This window comes from Delphinus delphis, chromosome 16 (genome assembly GCF_949987515.2).
Source record: "Delphinus delphis chromosome 16, mDelDel1.2, whole genome shotgun sequence".
Classification (NCBI taxonomy): Eukaryota; Metazoa; Chordata; class Mammalia; order Artiodactyla; family Delphinidae; genus Delphinus; species Delphinus delphis.
Genome location: NC_082698.1, coordinates 26,502,070 through 26,524,133, shown reverse-complemented (window position 1 = coordinate 26,524,133; position 22,064 = coordinate 26,502,070). Strand labels below are relative to the sequence as shown.

Sequence of the window (22,064 nt, the reverse complement as noted above, 5' to 3'; positions counted from 1 at the left end):
TTTTTGATAAAGGAGGCAAGAATATACAAAGGAGAAAAGACAGCTTCTTCAATAAGTGGTGCTGAGAAAACTGGACAGCTACATGTAAAAGAATGAAATTAGACCACTCCCTAACACCATACACAAAAATTAACTCAAAATGGATTTAAGACCTAAATCTAAGGGCAGACACTATAAAACTCTTAGAGGAAAACATAGGCAGACACTCTATGACATAAATCACAGCAAGATCCTTTTTGGCCCACCTCCTAGAGAAATGGAAATAAAAACAAAAATAAACAAATGGGTCCTAATGAAACTTAAAAGCTTTTGCACAGTAAAGGAAACCATAAACAAGACGAAAAGACAACCTTCAGAATGGGAGAAAATATTTGCAAATGAAGCAACTGACAAAGGATTAATCTCCAAAATTTATAAGCAGCACATGCAGCTCAATATCAAAAAAACAAACAATCCAATCCAAAAATGGGCAGAAGACCTAAATAGACATTTCTCCAAAGAAGATATACAGATTGCCAACAAACACATGAAAGGATGCTCAACATCATTAATCATTAGAGAAATGCAAATCAAAACTACAATGAGGTACCACCTCACACCAGTCAGAATAGCCATCATCAAAATATCTACAAACAATAAATGCTGGAGAGGGTGTGGAGAAAAGGGAACCCTCTTGCACTGTTGGTGGGAATGTAAATTGATACAGTCACTATGGAGAACAGTATGGAAGTTCCTTAAAAAACTAAAAATAAACTACCATATGACCCAGCAATCCCACTACTGGGCATATACCCAGAGAAAACTGTAATTCAAAAACACACACACCCCCCAATGTTCATTGCAGCAGTACTTACAATAGTCAGGACATGGAAGCAACCTAAATGCCCATGGACAGACGAATGGATAAAGAAGATGTTGTACATATATACAAAGGAATGAAATTGGTCATTTGTAGAGATGTGGATGGATCTAGAGACTGTCATACAGAGTGAAGTAAGTCAGAAAGAGAAAAACAAATATCGTATATTAACATATATATGTGGAACCTAGAAAAATGGTACAGATGAACTGGTTTGCAGGGCAGAAATTGAGACACAGATGTAGAGAACAAATGTATGGACACCAAGGGGGGATAGTGGTGGAGGGGGGGTGGTGGTGGTGGTGTGATGAATTGGGAGATTGGGTTTGACATATATACACTAATATGTATAAAATGGATAACTAATGAGAACCTGATGTATAAAAAATAAAATTAAAGAGAAAAAATAAATTCTTCCTACAAAGAAAATTCCAGGTCCAGATGCCTTAACTGGTCAATTCTATTAATCATTAAGCAAGAATTAACAGTGATTCTTCACAAACTCTTTTTAAAAATAGAGGAAAGGGGCTTCCCTGGTGGCGCAGTGGTTGGGGGTCCGCCTGCCGATGTGGGGGACGAGGGTTTGTGCCCCTGTCCGGATAGATCCCACATGCCGCAGAGCGGCTGGGCCCATGAGCCATGGCCGCTGAGCCTGTGCATCTGGAGCCTGTGCTCCGCAACGGGAGAGGCCACAGCGGTGAGAGGCCCACGTACCGCAAAAAAATAAATAAAATAAAAAATAAAAATAGAGTAAGGAATACTCCCTAACTTATTTTGTAAGGCAACATTACTCTAATACCAAAACCAAAGATACCACAAGAAAACTGTGAACTAATATCCCTCATAAATACTGACATAAAAATAATCAGCAAAATATTAGCAACTCAAATTCTGAAATATATATTATAAATACTATATCATGTGCTTCCCCAGTGGCACAGTGGGTAAGAAGCCGCCTGCCAGTGCAGGGGACACAGGTTTAGCCCTGGTCTGGGAAGATCCCACATGCTGTGGAGCAACTAAGCCCGTGTGCCACAACTACTGAGACTGCACTCTAGAGCCCGTGAGCCACAACTACTGAGCCCACGTGCCACAACTACTGAAGCCCGCACACCTAGTACCTGGGCTCCGCAACAAGAGAAGCCAACACAATGAGAAGCCCGCACACCGCAACAAAGAGTAGTTCTCCCCCGCTCGCCGCAACCAGAGAAAGCCTGTTGCGCAGCAATGAAGACCCAACACAGCTCCCCCCAAATTAAATTAATTAATTAATTAAAATAAAATAAAATACTATATCATGATCAAGAAGGGTTTTTCCCAGGAATATAAGGTTGGATTAATATATAAAAATCAGCCACCATATTAACAGAGTAAAAGAGAAAATCCATACGATCATCTCAATATATACAGAAAAAACACTGGCAAAATTCAACATTCATCATAATAAAAGCTCTCAGCAAACTCTGGATAGAAGGGTACTTCCTCAACCTAATAAAGAAATCTATGAAAACCTATATCTAACACATTACTTAATGATGAAAGACCAAATGCTTTCTCCTGAAGATCTGTCAAGGATATTTACTCTGACCACTTCAATACTGTAGTGGGGGTCCTAGCCAGTGCAATAAGGAAAGAAAAAGAAATCAAAGCCATACAGACTTGAAAGAAAGAAGTAAAACTGAACTGACTTGTACACAATATGATTGTGAGCACAGAAAATTCTAAGGACTCTAAAAAAAAAAATGAATTTATCCAGGTTGTGAGAAAAAGAGGTCAATTTAAAAATAATTCTAGGGCTTTCCTGGTGGCGCAGTGGTTGAGACTCCGCCTGCCGATGCAGGGGACACGGGTTCATGACCCGGTCCGGGAAGATCCCACATGCCGCGGAGCAGCTGGCCCCGTGAGCTATGGCCGCTGAGCCTGCACGTCCGGAGCCTGCCCTCCGCAACGGGAGAGGCCACAACAGTAAGAGGCCCGCGTACCGCAAAAAAAAAAAAAAAGAAAAGAAATATTTATGGATAGATTGAACAAAACAGATGCAAAACAGTATGCTAAAAACTACAAAATATTGGTGAGAAAATTTTAAATATCTAAATAAACAGGTATATTATGATCATGGATTTGAATATAATATTGTTAAAGTGTCAATTCTCCCCCAAGTTGATCTATAGCGTTAATTCAATTCCAATCAAAATCTTAGCAGGCTTGGGACTTCCCTGATGGTCCAATGGTAAAGAATCCACCTTCCAATACAGGGGATGTGGGTTCCATCCCTGGTCAGGGAACTAAGATCCCACATGCCATGGGGCAACTAAGCCCGCGCGCCACAACTACTGAGCTCGCGAGCCTCAACTGGAGAGCCCACGTGCTGCAAACTACAGAGCCCGCACGCCCTGGAGCCTGTGCGCCACAACTAGAGAAGAGAAAACCCACACACCACAACTAGAGAGAAGCCCACACACCGCAGCGAAGAAGCCCACATGCTGAAATGAAAGATCCCGCATGCCGCAACTAAGACCCAACGCAGCCAAAAATAAATAATAAATATTAAATAAAAAGAATCTTAGCAGCCTTTTTTTTGTGTAGAAATGGACAAGCTAGTTTTACACTTTGTATAGAAATGCAAAAGACCTCAAATATTCAAAACAACTTTTAAAAAGAGCAAAATCAGAGGACTTATATTACCTGATTTCAAGATTTACTACAGACCTATAATAAGACAGTGTAGGGCATAAATTTAGACATATATTAGACCAATGGAACAGAACTAATATTTCAGACATAGACCCACATATATATGGTGAATTGATTTTTTTACAACTGTGCCAAGGTATTTCAATAGGGGAAAGAACAGTCTTTTCAACAAATGACAATGGAACAACAGGATATTGCAGGGCAGGGGGTGGGGGGTGGGCAGGAAATGGATGAACATTTACCATTACCAAACATTTTACAAAAAATTAAGTTGACGTGGAGCATAGAACTAAATGTAAAAGACAGAACTATAAAATTTACGGAAGAAAATACAGGTGAAAAATTTCACAACTAGGAGTAAACAAAGATTTACTAAATAAAACACAATAGCAAAAAGTGTTAAAAAATTAATAAATTCATCTTTATGGTATTAAATTAAAGTTGGTCTTCATTAAAATTTCTGGACTGTGAAAACACCATTAATAACTTGCAAACACAAGCAACTGACTAGGAGAAAATATTTGCAATACATATATATGACAAATGACTTGCATCCAGAATATATCAATACAAAAACTCATAAATATTATAATAATCAAATTTTAAAAACAGGCAAATGATCCGCTGCTCAACATCACACAAAATAAATTAACAGTAATTTAAAAAACTATGTATGCAGTATTACTAGAGCACTGCCTACCCACTAGAATGGCTAAAATTAAAAACACTCACAATTCCAAGTGTGACAAAGATATGGAGTAGCTAGAACTCTTATTCATTGTTGGTGGGAATTAAAAATGGTACAACCACTTTTGAAAACAGTATGGCAGTTTCTTTTTTCTTTCTTTTTAAAAACATCTTTATTGAGAGATAATTTACATACCATAAAATTCAATCATTTTAAGTGTACAATTAAATGGTTTTACTATATTCACATAGGGGGCAATTATCACCATGATCTAAGTTTAGAACATTTTCATCAACTTCATAACCATTAGCAGTCATTTCCCAACTTACTCCCCAAACCCAGCTTTAGGTAACCACCAATCTATTTTCTGTCTCTATAGATTTGCTTATTCTGGACATTTTAAATAAATGGAATCACACAACATGTAGTCTTTTGTGACTGGCTTCCTTCATTTTGCATATGTTTTCAAGAAACATCCATGTTAGGGCTTCCCTGGTGGCGCAGTGGTTGAGAGTCCACCTGCTGATGCAGGGGACACGGGTTCGTGCCCTGGTCCAGGAAGATCCCACATGCCGTGGAGCGCCTGGGCCCGTGAGCCATGGCCGCTAAGCCTGCGCGTCCAGAGCCTGTGCTCCGCAACGGGAGAGGCCACAACAGTGAGAGGCCTGCGTACCGCAAAAAAAAAAAAAAAAAAGAATCATCCATGTTGTAGCAGGTATCAGTACTTCATTCCTTTTTATGGCTGAAAAATATTCCATTGTATGTATGGATGTATCACATTTTGTTTACCCATTCAGTTGCTGGTTGCTTTGGTTGTTTTAGTTGTTTCTAGTTTTCGGTTATCATGAATAATGCTATTATGAATATTATTTGTATACAAGTCTTTGGGTGGACATATATTTTCATTTCTCTTCGGTAAACAGCTAGAAGTGTCACAATATGGATGAATCTCAAACACAACAGAGTTTATGTGAAATTCTATAAAAGACAAATCTAGGGACTTCCCTGGTGGTCCACTGGGTAGGACTCCATGCTCCCAGTGCAAGGCACCCGGGTTCGATCCCTGGTCGAGGAACTAGATCCTGCATGCATGCCACAACTAAGAAGCCCCCATGCTGCAACTAAGAAGTCTGTGTGCTGCAATGAAGATCCCGCGTGCTGCAACTAAGACCCAGTGCAGCCAAAATAAACGATAAATAAATTTTAAAAAGAAAAGACAAATCTAATCTATAGTGATAGAAATTACATCAGTGGTTGCCTAGGGCTCAGATTTGCAGATAAGACTAACTGTAAAGGAGAACTTTTATGAGTGATGGAAGTAAAATGTTCTGTATCTTTGTGATGCTGATGATTACACAAATATGTTTTATTATATGTTAATTACATCTCAATAAAGTTAAGTAAAAAGTTAAGTCCAGTAAATCATGACTAGACAAAAAAAAAAAAAAAAGTAGGCCATGGCAGTAAACTTACGTCTTTTTTGGTCTTACCATTCCATTTTTGGTTGGGGTAAGAATGATTCAGACTGAAATATCAGTATCTATAAGCCAGGAGTTCCTAGTATTTCCACAAGGCCAAAGATTCCCCTCATTGTGCTACTCCTCCCTACCTCTCCATCCCTGGCAATCCTCCCTGACAAATTAAAGGGACTCCAGGTAGCAATCAACAGTGTTTGAAATAATTTTCAGCTGGGCAGTAGCCACATGAGGTTTCTTTAAGTGGGTGTACTGTAGATGGATCTTTGACAAACTCAATCATTTGCCAAGCTCAGGAACTTACAGAGTCCTACCTTTACCAAGGACATCTAATGAAAGTTCCACTTTTGCCTTTTTTATGAAACTGAGGCAGGGGTGAAAGATATGAGACGATCATGGCTCTCCTTGTGGAAACTCACTCCAAATAAGGGTTATCAGCCAACCATTTACGGATTTATAATGAGGTATTTTTTCACTAGGGTACCTACAAACCTAAACCTTCTTAGGTTTATAAAAGGCTGGGGGATGCTGCTACAAGCACGCCAAATACATCAGCTGAGTGAGGTCTACAGGAGGGCACAGAAGCAAAGGTCTAAGCAAGAAATTAGTGATCCTGATTCTTATACTGTGAGGTCCTCAAGGTCATGTATGATGTTTGCATTTTTATATCCCCTCGCTTGGCACAGAGCAGAAACCTCTGTCCTTCGGTACAGAAAAGAAATAATCTGGGGGATGTGAAGCTGGGGCACCCATTCCTTGTCTTGCTGCACGAACCAAGGACACCCAGAAGCAGAGAATTCTTAGACAAAAGCAGGTTCTGAGAACTTCCTTGGGAGGCAAGAATTGATTCTTTTTCAGAACACTTTAGCTCAAAGTGGCTGAAAAAAAGAAAACAAGCCAACAGTACAGGAGCTAGAACGAATAGTAACCTGGTAACAAACTCATAGGCCTCATTTGAGTGAGCATCCTTCCCCTCCACTAGGGGCTTACAGTGACTTTCTATCCAAGATAACGTGAATATCTCTCCAGGGCACAATCATCCAATATAATTGTTTGGAAACAAGGATACAAAAGGTGGACACAAATCTCTTATGATAAAAAAGATGATGCCTTTTAAAAGATAACTGTTTCCTCTCTACAGCCAACTTGTATATAATATGCAGAAGATTTTTTTCCCCTTTCTATTTTCCTCTCATATACTTCAGGACCAAACTCAATTTCAGAACCAATTTTTAAAATTAATTTTAAATTTTTAAATTAATTTTAAATTAATTAAATTAAATTAATTTTTAATTAATTAGGCTGCTTTGGGTCTTCATTGCTGCGCACAGGCTTTCTCTAGTTGTGGCGAGCGGGGGCTACTCTTCATTGCAGTGCACGGGCTTCTCATTGCGGTGGCTTCTCTTGTTGTGGAGCACGGGCTCGAGGCGTGCAGGCTTCAGTAGTTGTGGCACATGGGCTCAGTAGTTCGTGGTTCGTGGGCTCTAGAGCGCAGGCTCAGTAGTTGAGCACACAGGCTTAGCTGCTCCACAGCATGAGGGATCTTCCTGGACCAGGGCTCGAACCCGTGTCTACTGCATTGGCAGGTGGATTCTTAATGACTGCGCCACCAGGGAAGTACCTTCAGAACCAATTTAAGTTGGCCAGTTCTCCAGTCCATCCATGTCTTTCAAGCCTGCTACCAAAGGGCTCTTGACTGCCCTGAAATTTATTGATCTGACAGGCTGGCTCTGCCTTTCAGAAAGGCTGACCAGATAATGAAGCTCATAGTGGGTGATTCGTGAAAGGCCATCAGTTGGTTAAAGGAGTGGCGACAATGACTTTCTTTAATTTCCCTGGGTAGTTGCCCCACCTCCCTGACTTGATTTGGTTGAAGCCCTAGAAACCCCCTTGTTTCCAGGGGTGAAGCTTGTGAAGCTTTTCTTTGCACTAATTACAGATCCAACATGCCCAGGCACAAGCAAGGCATGCAATCACACCAAGAGGCAGCCAAGATAATAGCGGTGGGGGAACATGATACACATGTTTACCAAATATCGCATCAGGCCTTCTCCCTCTCTATGGCTTATTGCAGGCTGGATACTCCACCCAGCTGAAACCAAGAGGCAGATCTCTGTCCTCCCTACTTGAGCTTTCTTTTCTTGGAAATATATCACATCTCAGGGAGGGAAACAGAAAACACCGTCTCTCTGACAATCTGATACGGGGTCTCTGCCTCACTGCCAGGCCTCACTTATCTATCCCTCCTTAAGAGACAAAATTCTTTAACAGAAATCCCATTTGTGGGCTATCCACAGTTTCCCTTCTAGCTGGGTGGGTCATTTTTAAGACTGTAACTTCTTTTTAAGCTGGGTCACTATGGAAGGTCAAAGTGCTGTTATGGTACTTAGCAAAAACATTTCCAATTAACACAGCTTATAACAGAGATAACAGTTTGCATAGTGACACTTCTGGCCTCCAGTGTTACTATCACAGTGGCAAACCATACTCTTCCAAGCACACCTTATAGAGTTTTGAGCTACCTCCTGGGAGAGAGGTTGCAATGGAAATAAAACAAAAGTACACGAACATCTATTTGGAAGGAAGGAGGTGGCTAAAAAAACAAACTAAAGGGACTTCCCCTGGTGGTTCAGTGGTAAAGAATCCGCCTTCCAATGCAGGGGACGTGGGTTCAATCCCTGGTGAGGGAACTAAGATCATGTATGCCACAGAGCAACTAAGCCTGCATGCCACAACTACTGAGCCCACGTGCCTCAACTTGAGAGAGAAAACCCACACGCCACAACTAGAGAGAAGCCCGCGCACCGCAAGGAAAGATCCCGCATGCTGCAACTAAGACCCAACACAGCCAAATAAATAAATAAACAAACTGAAGAGTGAAGTCCTACCTGTACATCTAGTAACTGGGATAAAGGGTCCTTCTTAGCTTAAACCAAGAAAGCAAGGGCTGCCGTCTCCTGTAACCTCTTGAAAAGCTGACTACTGGAGTTCCTACGAGCTCCAAAGCTACTCCTCTCATGCACTGCCAATGAAGCTTCACCGACAATGAAGCCTGACTGAGGAAGACCAGAAAGTTTATGTGATGGGCATTTCAAAATTCATACTTAATTGAAGAAAATGCTGACAGTGGCAGACATGAATAATAAGCTGAGCTCTTCACCAGTGACCTCTGCATTCATCTAGCTTGGCTGTGGGACATTAATTTTGAATCTTAATTTTCCCTTTTTTTTTTAAACAAAATGGAACTACCACTTTAAAAATAATTAAAATTCAGTGTGCTACTTTTTTGGGTTTGACCCACATAAATATATTATCTTTAAAAGAAATAAGTACATAAGAACTTTTTAAAAATTCGTCATCTTCCTTTGGTGTGTGGAAAAGCTTTATTTCTCATACTGACTTTTCTGACATGCTTGTATGGAATAAAGAGACTTTTCCCTCATTTATAAAGTTATCATACTGTGCCAGAGCCTCTACTTAGGCATTTCTGCCTAACTGGCAGGCAAACTCTCCAGGTCCCTGTTCAGTACTTTTTTTGCTTAACTGAATGGGCCATTCCCAAACCAGGACCTTTCCCCACCCCTTAGGAACGAGCCCTGTTATCCCCATTCTGTCTGCTTCTCCCTGCACCTTCCTATCCTGACTTGCCTCTTCCTTCAGGATACTTGACAAACTCCAGTTATCTCAGGTCCTTTGGCCAATGAAAAGCTCAGACTTTGATGTCAGACTGACCTACATTCACACTATGGCTTTACCATTAACAGCTGTGTGATCTTGAACAAATTACTTAAGTCTCTTTAGCATCGTCATCTATAAAATGAGGATAACTGTACCTACCTCAAACAATTGATTAAAGAATTAATTACATAACCTAAGTAAAAGTACCTAGCTCAGAAACTCCTAGTTTTTCCTTTCCTTTTATCTATTTGTGTCCTTTTTTAAATCCAAGATACTTTCTTCCCTATTCAGAGGAGCTAAAATCCAGCTTTCTCCCGTCTCTGATAGTACAGCCTACCTCTTGGTCCAAGTAAGAGAGTGGACATCCTAGCAGCACATAATCAGCTGACCTTCTTAAGTGGACCTTCTCAAGATGCCCTATGTAACATAAAGTTGATTTCCAAGGTTTATTAGCAGCTTGTAGGAAAATCTCTCTGCCTCTGACTTTGTGTCTTTCTGCTTTGGTGAATCCAGTGAACAAATAACTCATATCAAACTTTTTCCTGCCAAATAGGTCAATTGAAATGTCAGAATCTAAACAAAGACACCAAGAGAGGAAGGGTCAGACAGCCAATGCTTGTGTCACATGCTCGTACTCAGAGTTCCCACAGCAACCATCACTCAGTGTTATAGAGAGGCAGTGCAAAACTACAGGCTGTTGTACAAAAAAAATCACAATGCCAAGTACGGGAAACTGAGTTATGGCTATCGTGAGAGTCTTAAATCTCAGCTCACCAGCATATGTCTCTGCCAAGGCTGCCTTGCATGGTGGCCAAGGCCCTGTTTTAAGATGAGAAAACATCACAGGGGCTCTCAGAATGGGCTGCTCAGAGGACTCGATTGCCCTGGGAGGCAATATAGGTGGCTCCATGGGGAAAGTGACCCACACTCACCTCCTGCTCAGAAAGCCCCACCTCACAGCCCCACCTCACACCCCCTTCTCCCAGTCTTCCTCAACAACCAGTGGTATGCTGGAGCTGACTTAACACATGCTTCGCCTGTGAGAGATGATTGTTAAATTTTCAAGCACTGTGAGAGCCACTTGGCTTCACACTGGTAGCCATGGTGGGAGCATTCACCTTTAGCACTACAAATCAGCCCCCTCCAGCCACTCACCCCGCTACCAGTTATTAAACATTTACTAGCACCCCAAGGGCCAAGAACTCTAAAGCTGAAGTACCAGGCTCCATTTTCCTCATAAGGCTTGAAGCTTTTAGAATATCTCCCCAAGATTTTTCTGTGCTTCCTCCTACATGTTCACAAGTAACGGGTGCCACCCAGACACCCTAACAATGTTTCGCCCCACAAACTAGGGCTCTCTTCTTATTAGCAGTATCTCACTGTTCTCTGGGAAAATAAAGTTAGGTTTCGTTACGATCTTTAAACACTCAGCAGTTATTTATAGTGGCTATTATCTTAGGATCAGGAGAAAAGCAAAAAGGGTTAGAAAGATGACTAATAGATGAAAATATATACTCAGCTTCCAGTGCAACTTTCACTCAATCAGATGTGAAGCATTTTTTGTTTCTCTAATTGACTTTAACCTATTCCTACAAATGAATGATTCTCTGTTTCATCATAATACTTTCAAAGATACCTCTTATAACATGACATTATACAGGGCCTCCTCTGAAACCAAAATCCAAAGCCTTAGTGAGAGTGGAAACTTGAAGAAATAATGGGAGGCATCTGGTGACACTGTCCTATAGTCCTGTGGCACATGGGAGTGCCAGCAGACCACCTTTGTGATCTTCCCGGAAAATCCCTAAATTTGTATGAAAAATTTTTAGCAAGCCCCTGGGCCACTTGGTTTAAAGGAATACCAGCTTCCAGATAGGTTTGCTCATGCTTAGAAACAGAAAGTAGAATGGTAGTTGCCAGGGGCAAGGTGGAGGGCAGGAAAAGGGGAGTTGTTCAATACACAGAGTTTCAGTTTTTTGTTTTCTTTTTAAATTAATTAATTAATTTATTTTTGGCTCTGTTGGGTCTTTGTTGCTGCATGCAGGCTTTCTCTAGTTGCGGTGAGTGGGGGCTACTCTTTGTTGCGGTGCATGGGCTTCTCATTGCGGTGGCTTCTCTTGTTGCGGAGCACAGGCTCTAGGCGTGCAGGCTTCAGTAGTTGTGACACGTGGGCTCAGGAGTTGTGGCTCGCGAGCTCTAGAACATAGGCTCAGTAGTTCTGGTGCATGGGCTTAGTTGCTCCACAGCATGTGGGATCTTCCCAGTCCAGGGCTCGAACCCATGATAAATTGCACAACAATGTATATATTAACACTACTGTAGTGTACACTTAAGAGTGGTTAAGATGATAAATTTTGTTATGTGTTTTTTACCAGGACAAAAAAAGAGAGAGATAGGTTTGCTCAGTAGGTCTAATCATATGCCTAGTAGCATTGAGGCTGGCTCATACTAGGCCTTTGAGATGAATGCTTGTGAACTGAATCAAAGGCAGAACAATTAGGACAGGGATGAGAGTCAGTGCACTAGGGTTTATGGAAGATGTGCTAACAATTTAAATGACTGAATCATATTTCTAAGGCATCCAGCCCCTGGGTGCCCTGGGACCCAAGGACAAGGCATAGAAACTCTGGGACTCTTCTCCACTCTTTCTGTCCTTTTCAGGTCCTGGCTTTGAGTACATTTTACAATCTGTGCCTCTCCATTTATCCAATTCCTACCCTTCTTCTTTCAAGGCCCAACTCACTTCTTCTCTCTTCCACATGGCCTTTCCTGACCACCACAACCTGCAGAGATCTTTCTCCAACAGGAACACACAGATCCTATTGCTAGTACTGGTCGGCTATTGATAATAAATTGCCTTAAGCCATCTTTTGCACTTACTCCATCCTTTGAGAACAAAGGCCCTTTATCATACCTCTGTATCCCTCAAATGCCTGGCTCAATCTAAAGCACAAAGCACTAAATGCTAAAATACTGATAGCTGAATGAAGGCTGAAGAAAGTAAAAGTGGGCCATTTACTTGTTTTCCAATGGGATATTTCAATGGCACAAAATTGGTCATAAGTATGACTGAAAGCTTAAGGAATCAGGTGCTCAGGGAAGGTTTTGACTTGAATCCTAAATTGCCACTATGTACTCTAAATATTCAGGGCTCTAGAGAATCTTCTGTAAAGTTCTGCTATGAATCCCTCTTTTGCCTATAAGGAAGTTAGAGCTGATATAAATCAATGTCATAGCATTTGCAAACCGAAACAAATAGTGAATAGTCTAAAAGGTGCTTAAGATCTTCAATGGGCATTTTCAAAGGTCTGATGGCTGTGGGGGCAAGGAAAGTATGAGGTACTATTCAAGGCACCTAAGCCAGTGATTCTTTAAAAAGAAATGTGTTGAAGGGGTCAAAGGCTGACTGAGGCTTTTAAGAAAGATGGGCCCTCTTCAAGAAAAAAAACAGGACATATGCATAATTTTACACAATTTCAGTGTGCAGTAACTTTCTAAAGCCTATTCTTGGACTTTCGGTTAAAAACCTGTGAGCCAGTATTCCAAAAAATTTCATGACAGATCTCTTGAGTGTAGACTCAATTCTAGTAGGATGCAGCCAGTAATAAAAAAAAGTCTTTTTCCTAATTTGAAAAGCAGGAATAAAGGACAGGAAGTATATAAGAGTTTAGGGTAGGACAGGATAGGGAGGAGAACCCCCTGAAGAGCTCTTCTATTTTAACATACTTATCTGCAGGGAGCATTGCATCATCAAGACAGTATATCCTCAAAGCATCCAAACCCAAGATTTAGTCTGGGGTCTAGAGTTTCTCTTAAATACCTTCCTTCCACATTTATTTAGTACAAACAAAAGGGTCGTTGGGATTTATCTATGAAAATGCCACAGGTTGTGTGACTCAGCTATCCTCGTGAGAGAATAAAAATCAGGGTGCGTATCACTGGTAAGGATAGGGGCATACCAAATGATTCTACCAGCTAGGGACAGATGCTTACCAACAAGCCGTACTGAGAAGAGAAAGGAGCTAAATCTCAGCTGAGGGTGGGCAAGGGGCCTGAAGGACAGTTTTTATAAGATGTACTAAAGACAAGCAAACCCAGTAGGGAATAAACTGGGAGCAGTTTCACAGTTCTTGGAAAAGCAAGTTGTACCTTCTCTATAAACTTTATTCATAAAGATACATGAAATACAAAAAGCGGTCAAAGTGCCCTTACCAAACACCATATACAAAAAAATTAATTCAAAATAGGTCAAAGACCTAAATGTAAGAGCTAAAACTATACAACTCTTAGAAGAAAACATAGGGGAAAATTTCATGACACTGGATTTAGTAATGATGACACCAGAAGTACAGGCAACCAAAGAACAGACAAACAGGACTTCATCAAAATTGAAAACTTGTTCATCAAGGGACACTGTCAACATAGTAAAAAGGCAACCCACAGAATGGGAGAAAATATTTGCAAATCACATGTCTGATGAAGGATAAATATCTAGAATATATAAAGAATTCCTAAAACTCAACAACAAAAATCCAAACAACCCAATTAAAACATGGGCAAGGGGCTTGAAGAGACATTTCTCCAAAGAAGATAAACAAATGGCCAGTAAACACATAAAAAGATGCTCAACATTAATAATGATTAGGGAAATAAAAATCAGAACCATAATGAGACACTACTTCACCCCCATTAGGATGGCTGTTATCAAAAAAATCAGAAAATGGGCTTCCCTGGTGGCGCAGTGGTTGAGAGTCCGCCTGCCAATGCAGGGGACACGGGTTCCTGCCCCGGTCCAGGAAGATCCCACATGCCGCAGAGCAGCTGGGCCCGTGAGCCATGGCCGCTGAGCCTGCGCGTCTGGAGCCTGTGCTCCGCAACGGGAGAGGTCACAGCAGTGAGAGGCCCGCGTACCGCAAAAAAAAAAAAAAATCAGAAAACAACCAGTGTTGACAAGGTTGTGGAAAAACTGGAATGTAAAATGGTGCTGCCACTGTGGGAAACACTATGATGGCTTCTCAAAAAATTAAACATAGAATTAACTACCATTTGATCCAGCAGTCCCACCTCTGGGTATATATACAAAAGAACTGAAAGCAGGGACTCAAAACACCAACATTCACAGCAGCATTCTTCACAATAGTCAAAAGGTGGAAACAACCCAAATGTCCATCAATGGTTAGAAGGATAAACAAAATGTGCTATACACATACAATGGAATATTATTCAGCTTTGAAAGGAATGAAATTCTGATACATGCTACAACATGGACAAAACTTGAAGACATTTTGCTAAGAGAAATAAACCATATACAAAAGGACAAATATTGTATGATTCCACTTTCTGTGAGACGCCTAGAATAGTCAGGTACATAGAGACAAATAGTAGAATAGTGGTTACCAGGGGCTGGGGGTACAGGAAATGAGGAGTCATTGTTTAATGGGTTTAGGGTTTCAGCATGAAATGATGAAAAAGTTCTGGAGATGGACAGTAGTGATGGTTGCACAACAATGTGAATGCACTTAATGCCACTGAACTGTACACTTAAAAACTACTCAAATGGTAAATTTTATGCAGATTTTACCACACACACACAAAAGGAGTCAAAATGAGCAAGCTTCACAATCAACTCCAAACAAATATGACACCTGTGTATACAAAATAAAAATGCACGCAGGGGCTTCCCTGGTGGCACAGTGGTTGAGAGTCTGCCTGCCGATGCAGGGGACACGGGTTCCTGCCCCGGTCTGGGAAGATCCCACATGCCACGGAGCGGCTGGGCCCGTGAGCCATGGCCACTGAGCCTGCGCGTCCGGAGCCTGTGTTCCGCGACGGGAGAGGCCACAACAGTGAGAGGCCCGCGTACCGCAAAAAAAAAAAAAAATGCACGCAGTTTATTACACTAGAAAATGAATGACCATTCAGTCACACTGAGGGTATTAACTGATTAAAAAGCTTTGCCCTCCATGAAGCCAATGAGAAGTAATAAAACATGTCATCTATCTTCTGGACATCTGAAAAGAAACCCCAGTGTGAGAGACTGGGCTTTGTTTATTAAGCAATAATGGATTTACAAATATCATCTTGAAATGCCTCAAACACACACTAGAATGTGTCTGGGGGTTGCCAGAACTAAACCTCTTGCCAGAAGAAAATGGCAGCCTAGGCAGGCAGATCTAGCAAAGAGCCCTCTCTTGTCTGCTATCTTACTAAGTGCTATAAATCCCGGTTAACGTCTATCCATGGTCTTTAGGCTTTACTTTAGGAGTACTTTAGAATCTAGATGGGGATTAAGTTCCTGATTTTTTCTTTCTACTTAGTTTGCTGCTAACAACTGAGGCCCTATTTTTCTTTTTTTCTTTCTTTTTTTTTTTTGGCCAAGTGGCATGTGGGATCTTAGTTCTCCCACCAGGGATTGAACTCAAGCCCCCTGAATTGGAAGCACGGAGTCTAAATCACTGGACCACCAGGCTCTATTGCATCCCAAAGCCAGTTCTTTGAGAAGCTGTGAATACACTTAATATTAGTGACATTAGCATTAATGTTCATAACTGAGGGGAGAGAAGTGCTCCAACACATGTTGGAGATTAACAAGGAGTCAAAATACTTTTAATCTGATATGCTGAGAATAAAACCAAGTGCACCCTCATGCTGTCATTTATTGCCCTTCAGAGTCAGTTAGGGAAGAGAAGCAACAACTATTTTGAGGGCAGTTTTGAAAAGGGTCCCAGAATAGTTATCACCCTTCCCCCACTACCCAAGAGAAAAGAGTTGTTAAGAGAGGTAATGAATATACAAAAACTCCATGAGAGCAAGGACTACACTTAGATTATTCACCACTGATCCCTACTACCCAGGACCACACTTTGTATACAGCAGGCATGCAATTATTTACTAAGAAAATAAATCTTTGAGAGTGCTATCCCTTCATCATTCTCAAATAGGGCTGTGTACTCTCTCACTCTATAGAAGTCGCCTCATCTCTGGCTTGTGGACTCTTACTGAGAGTCACTTTCATCACTTCATTTAACTTTGAAAGAAGTTGGAGAAGGGTGAGGACACGTGCTTGCTAATCATCCTTTTCCAGATTGCCTCATGCGCCAGAATGGATTTTTATTATTGGTCTGTGGCTGCTACTGCTGTAGGAAGATTTCAGCCTGACCTTCCCAAGCTGCTGAGGGATGAATACTGCACGTGGCTGACTGGGAAAATGTGTCTTTTTTTTTTTTTTTTTTTTTAAAGCTTTTAGGCTAACCAGAGCTCACTGTGGTAAGAAAGTCACCCTTTCTTTCACTATACAAAACTCAAGATGTTGAATTCTTTTGCATAAAAATGATATAATAAAACTGATCTGAACTGGTCCAACAGGAAAAAGGTAGGATCTTGAAGCACCTCACAGAGAGCAGTGGCATCAAAGTCCTATACAGGACTTAGGACTGCTCCATAGGCAGAAGAGGAAAAAAGAAAATGAAAGCCATTTATCAAAGCGGTTTAAATAAGAGGATGGATTCTCACAGCTGGCCTCACAAAAGAGAACAAATATGTCAAGGGGAATAACTGATAGACTAATTGAGTCCTATCCATCTGGCTGAGCAAAGAGCCACTGGTAAGAATACTGAGAAGCTGTCTGTTAGGCAAAAGGCTTGCTTGGTGCCTCATTTGGTGAGCGGAACAGCTTTTAGGAACACTGAACACACAATCACACAACAGCTAGCTGGCTGGCCCTGCCAGCAAGAGGCTCAGTGGCAAAAAAAAGAGAGCGCAGAGCATAGGTGTTTTTTTTTTAATTGATTTGGAGCCTATATCTGGACTCTCACCTCATGAATACCCAGGCCCTCCAACTTGGGAGTAGGGTGGGAAGGAAGGAAGATTGTGTGAATACACGCCTCATTTTGTGCTTTTAAAAACAAGACTCAAGAGTCTCATTCTGAAACATCAAGTTCAATACCATGCTACGCTAAAGCCCCATCTGTAATTTTATATAATGCAGGGCCGAGTACAGGCATTTTGGGAGAAGAGGAAATCAGGCCAGACTCAAGGAAAACAAACACACAACACTATCTGCATCTCCAACTTGGTCCATATCACAGAAAAACCTGCTCCGAAATAAATGCTCAAGGCAAATTAGAACTCAATTACTAAGGAAAATCTGCCCCAAGGAGGGCTCATGTTTTAAGGAGCCAAACAGCCTCAAATTAAGCTGAACTCAGGGTTTTTCTAATTGGCAGTTTCAACCACTGCTAAGTTTTCATTTCTTATTTTCAAAAGTCAAAATGACTCTCTGCCTAAAATTAAAAGAAGAAATGCCATATCACCCACTCTAAAATAACAATTCACCAAAATTTCACCTACATATCTTCTACATAATTAAGCAAACCCTTCATATGGCACAAAAACAGAAGCCATCATTCTATTTAAAGTACTACCAACAAATCCCTTACTAATTCCTCTTAGCAGCCTAGCTCTTGCCACTCCCATTAGAAGCTCAGTCATAGAATCTCTCTGCCATCAGAGAGGGCTTGATGCTAGCCACAAACTAGGGTCACTGTGAGGAAAGTAGTGGCTTACCTGCTCCTCCGACAGTTGGGATATGTGATTCACAGCAGCGTAGGATTCAATTTTGGGGTTAAAGTGGTTGATGATGGCTCTGAAACAAAGAATTAACATTAATATAGCACCAGATAGAATAAGAGGATAAATGAGTTAAAAACAAGTATCGACTACCTTCTGGTTTAGAGTATGAGAGCATGGGAGTAACTGTCAGAGAGTAACTGTCCTCTTAGGAACATGAGGTCACACGGGGTGAACTGATCACTTTAAAATGGGAAGGGCTTAATAATTTATTAGACAGAGAACAGAATCAAGCATCTCTGCTCTGCAAATGAACTAGGGAAAAACCTCACAACCAAACAAAAAACAAAACCAAGCATCCTTTAGACAAGAAACAGGACCCGGGGGGCTGTCCACTAGGGGGCCCTGGTGTTTCAGTCAGAAAGAAAAGTAGTAGTTTGCTCTGATCTTACTTGGGAGAACAGGGCATTCAGTAACACATAGGCTAAATACAGTCTCTGAAGAAGCTAAGCTTTATCAAAGCTTACAACCAATCATCATATTTGTTAGTTAATATTTCAAACCAAAATTTTATTTCCAGCCATTCAAACCAAAATCTGAGTGTTTTCAAACACTCCCTCCTCCACCACTCTGTCACATTCAAGGTCACCAAGTCTTATCAAATCTACCTTTTATTTAATTTATTTATTTATTTATTTATTTATTTTGCGGTACGCGGGCCTCTCACTGTTGTGGCCTCTCCCGTTGCGGAGCAACAGGCTCCGGACGCACAGGCTCAGCGTCCATGGCTCACGGGCCTAGCCACTCCGCGGCATGTGGGATCTTCCCGGACCGGGGCACGAAGCCGTGTCCCCTGCATCGGCAGGCGGACTCTCAACCACTGCGCCACCAGGGAAGCCCCAAATCTACCTTCTAAAAACCTCTGAAATCTGAAATAAATTTTCCTGAAACAAATGTCTTAGTATAGGTCTTTGTCATTTCTTGTCTGGTACAGCAGAAAAAGCACAGGTTTTAGACCAGAGGTTAGCATGGGTCCTTAGTGATATAAAAGTGATTAAAGAAATGTGGAGAACAGACAAATATTTCTAACAGAACAATTTCAAATAACATGTGTAGATACTCTCCTCCTTAGGAGGTGGAGTTTAATTCCCATTCCCACTGAGCGTAGGCTAGACTTATTTCCAAAGAAGAGTAGCGAAAGGTAAAAATAGTATCTTGACAGTAAAGAATCCTCGCGAATACTACCTTAACCAAGCGATGAAGGTGAATATCACCAGTGATGTCATGTGGCTGTCATGTAACGCCTGGTATGATCTGATGAGAAGGGCACTTCGCCTCTGTTATATACTTTCAAAAATCCATAATCTCAGAATCTAATCGTGAGAAAAACATCAGACAAACCCACACTGGGGTACATTCTACAGAATACCTAGCCAGTACTCCTCGAGACTGTTAAGGTCATGAAAAACAAAACTTGAGAAACTGTCACAGACCAGAGACCATTGGGGAGATATGACAACCAAATGCAATGTGATAACTCTGAATTGTATCCTGGAACAGAAAGAGGACATTAATGGATAAACTGGTGAAACCCACATAAAATATGAAGTTTAGTTATTAGCAATGTATCAATGCCCATTTCTTAGTGTTGATAAATGTTCCATGGTAATGTAAGATGGGGGAAACTAGGCTGAGGGGCATACAGAAACTCTGGGTGTTATCTTTGCACTTTTTCTATAATTCTAAAATTATTCCAAAATAAACAATTTATTAAAATGTGTATGTCTGGATAGCATAATAGAAATCAATATGTTCTTTTAATATAACTTACTGATAGTAAAGGATTATAAAACCATTTAATCTAATATAAGTATAAACCAGAAACTTCAAAAAAAAACCCACTATGGTTTGGAATCCTAGTTTGGCCACTTGTTTTCCTGAACGATTTTGGGAAGCTGTATGTCTCACCAGAGGAAAAAAACGGGAATAATAATATCTACTTTGGCAGTTAGCACAGTATCTAGGAAGGGTGCATTGTAGGCATACAATAAATGTTTGTTGAAAGAATGAACTAAACCTTAAGAGGATTCTTGCAATATTTATATAACAAAGCAATGTCAAATATCTAGCACAATGCCTGGCACAAGCTGGTGCTCAATAAATATTCAATAAATGAACAAATCAAATAGGACAGAAATGGGTCAGGAGCAAGAGGCAAGTTTTGCTAACTTATTTTTCTAGAGGCTAGGACAAAGGGTAGAGATGTTATCTGCAAGTTAAGGTTGTGGGGCTTGGTCTAAATCCCAAATATCCATTGTGACCAAGTGGGGTGTCAAATATTTTTCTCATTCAGAAGGCAACGTTTGGGGGTATTGGCAAGGATGACAACAGTCCAGGAGCAGAAAAGAAAACCAGGAGGCTAAACCCAATGAGAAGATGGGAGGGCAGGTTTAGGGAACTGAGAATCCCACCAAACCTAGCAGCAGTACTAACTTAGTTAACCCAGTGTAGTCTGAGTCATAGGGTCCAGCATGCAAAAGTGATGGGATTGAGAAAAGGAAATACAATATACAAATCAATCTACAATTAGATCTCAGTTATTTTGGAAAACAGAATCTGCATTCTGTAAATACATCTATTTCATGCTTTTGTAGGTTTGTTTTTTCCTAAGGTTTCCTTTAAATTTCTTAGTAAAAAAATGTTTTTGAAAAAAATCCTGACTCGGACTTCCCTGGTGGTGCAGTGGTTAAGAATCTGCCTCCCAATGCAGGGGACACAGGTTCGATCCCTGGTCTGGGAAGATCCCACATGCTGCGGAGCAACTAAGCCCGTACGCCACAACTACTGAGCCTGCGTGCCAAAACTACTAAAGACCACGTGCCTAGAGCCCGTGCTCTGCAACAAGAGAAGCCATTGCAATGAGAAGTCCGTGCACCGCAGCAAAGAATAGCCCCCGCTCACCACAACTAGAGAAAGCCCGTGCTCAGCAACGAAGACCCAATACAGCCAAATACATAAATAAATAAATTAAATTAAATTATATAAAAAACAAATCCTGACTTGACTGAACTAGGATTTTTTTGTTTTGTTTTGGTTTGCCTAGGTTTGGAAAACAGAGAACTCCAAAAAACCCTAATGTCTGTCTGGGTGGGACGGTAGCAGCCACTGGGGCCCAGCTGGCAATCCAGAGAAGCTGGTGAAATTTGGACAACTAAATAATCCCTGGGAATGGAACAGATGGGGATGCTGTAACTCTATTCCCTTTCTATCTGAAGAATTTTCTTGCCAAGAAATAAAGCAAGGAAGCAAGAAAAGAGAGAGAAAGGAAAAAGAAAAAGAGGAAGAAAGAAAGAGGGGGGCAGGCGCTCAGAGCAAGAAAAGGAGGAGAGAGGGAATGGGGGAGAGAAAGAAAAAAATTGGAAGGTACTATCTTCAAAAAGTACACTTATTGGGACTCCCCTGGTGGTGCAGTGGTTAAGAATCTGCCTCCAATGCAGGGGACATGGGTTTGAGCCCTGGTCTGGGAAGATCCTACCTGCCACGGAGCAACTAAGCCCGTGCACCACAACTACTGAGCCTGCGCTCTAGAGCCTGCGTGCCACAACTACTGAAGCGCGCGTGCCCTAGAGGCCATGCTCCACAACAAAAGAAGCCACTGCAATGAGAAGCCCACGCACCACAATGAAGAGCCCCTGCTCACCGCAACTAGAGCATGCCCGTGTGCAGCAACAAAGACCAAACGCAGCCAAAAATAAATAAAGTTAAAAAAAGACTCTATTAAAAGAAAAAAAAAGTACACTTATTTCCTTCCCTTGTCACCATTATACCTGCCAAGTGTCAGTTGGGTCTGTGGATGCCCTGTGCTTGATACTGCAGGGCATATATGCTAATATTGTTTGGGCAAACTTATCCTGAGGGTATGACAGATTTGCCAGTCTGAGAATTTATATTTGGAATGAAGATAAAATCATCTTCCAACCCGCCCTGTGACATTCTCGTCCCAGAGCTTCAGATCTCAGCAAGTGATGGAAGGTCTCCCACCAGGCAAGTTAAGGGACTGTTTAGAAACCTGAGAGAGGTGGAACACTGTACATCCAGTTAA

The 22,064-nt window shown here is 41.2% G+C and overlaps 1 protein-coding gene across 3 annotated transcripts in view; it reads right to left on the bottom strand.

Moving 5' to 3' along the window:
- Positions 1 to 22,064, bottom strand: part of ARMH3 (armadillo like helical domain containing 3) — a 176,497-nt gene that overhangs the window by 12,709 nt on the left and 141,724 nt on the right. For all 3 annotated transcript variants that reach the window (XM_060034211.1, XM_060034210.1, XM_060034212.1), the window contains one exon: positions 17,960 to 18,038. In XM_060034211.1, the coding sequence (XP_059890194.1) occupies positions 17,960 to 18,038 (79 nt within the window). The remainder of the gene's footprint in view (positions 1 to 17,959; positions 18,039 to 22,064) is intronic.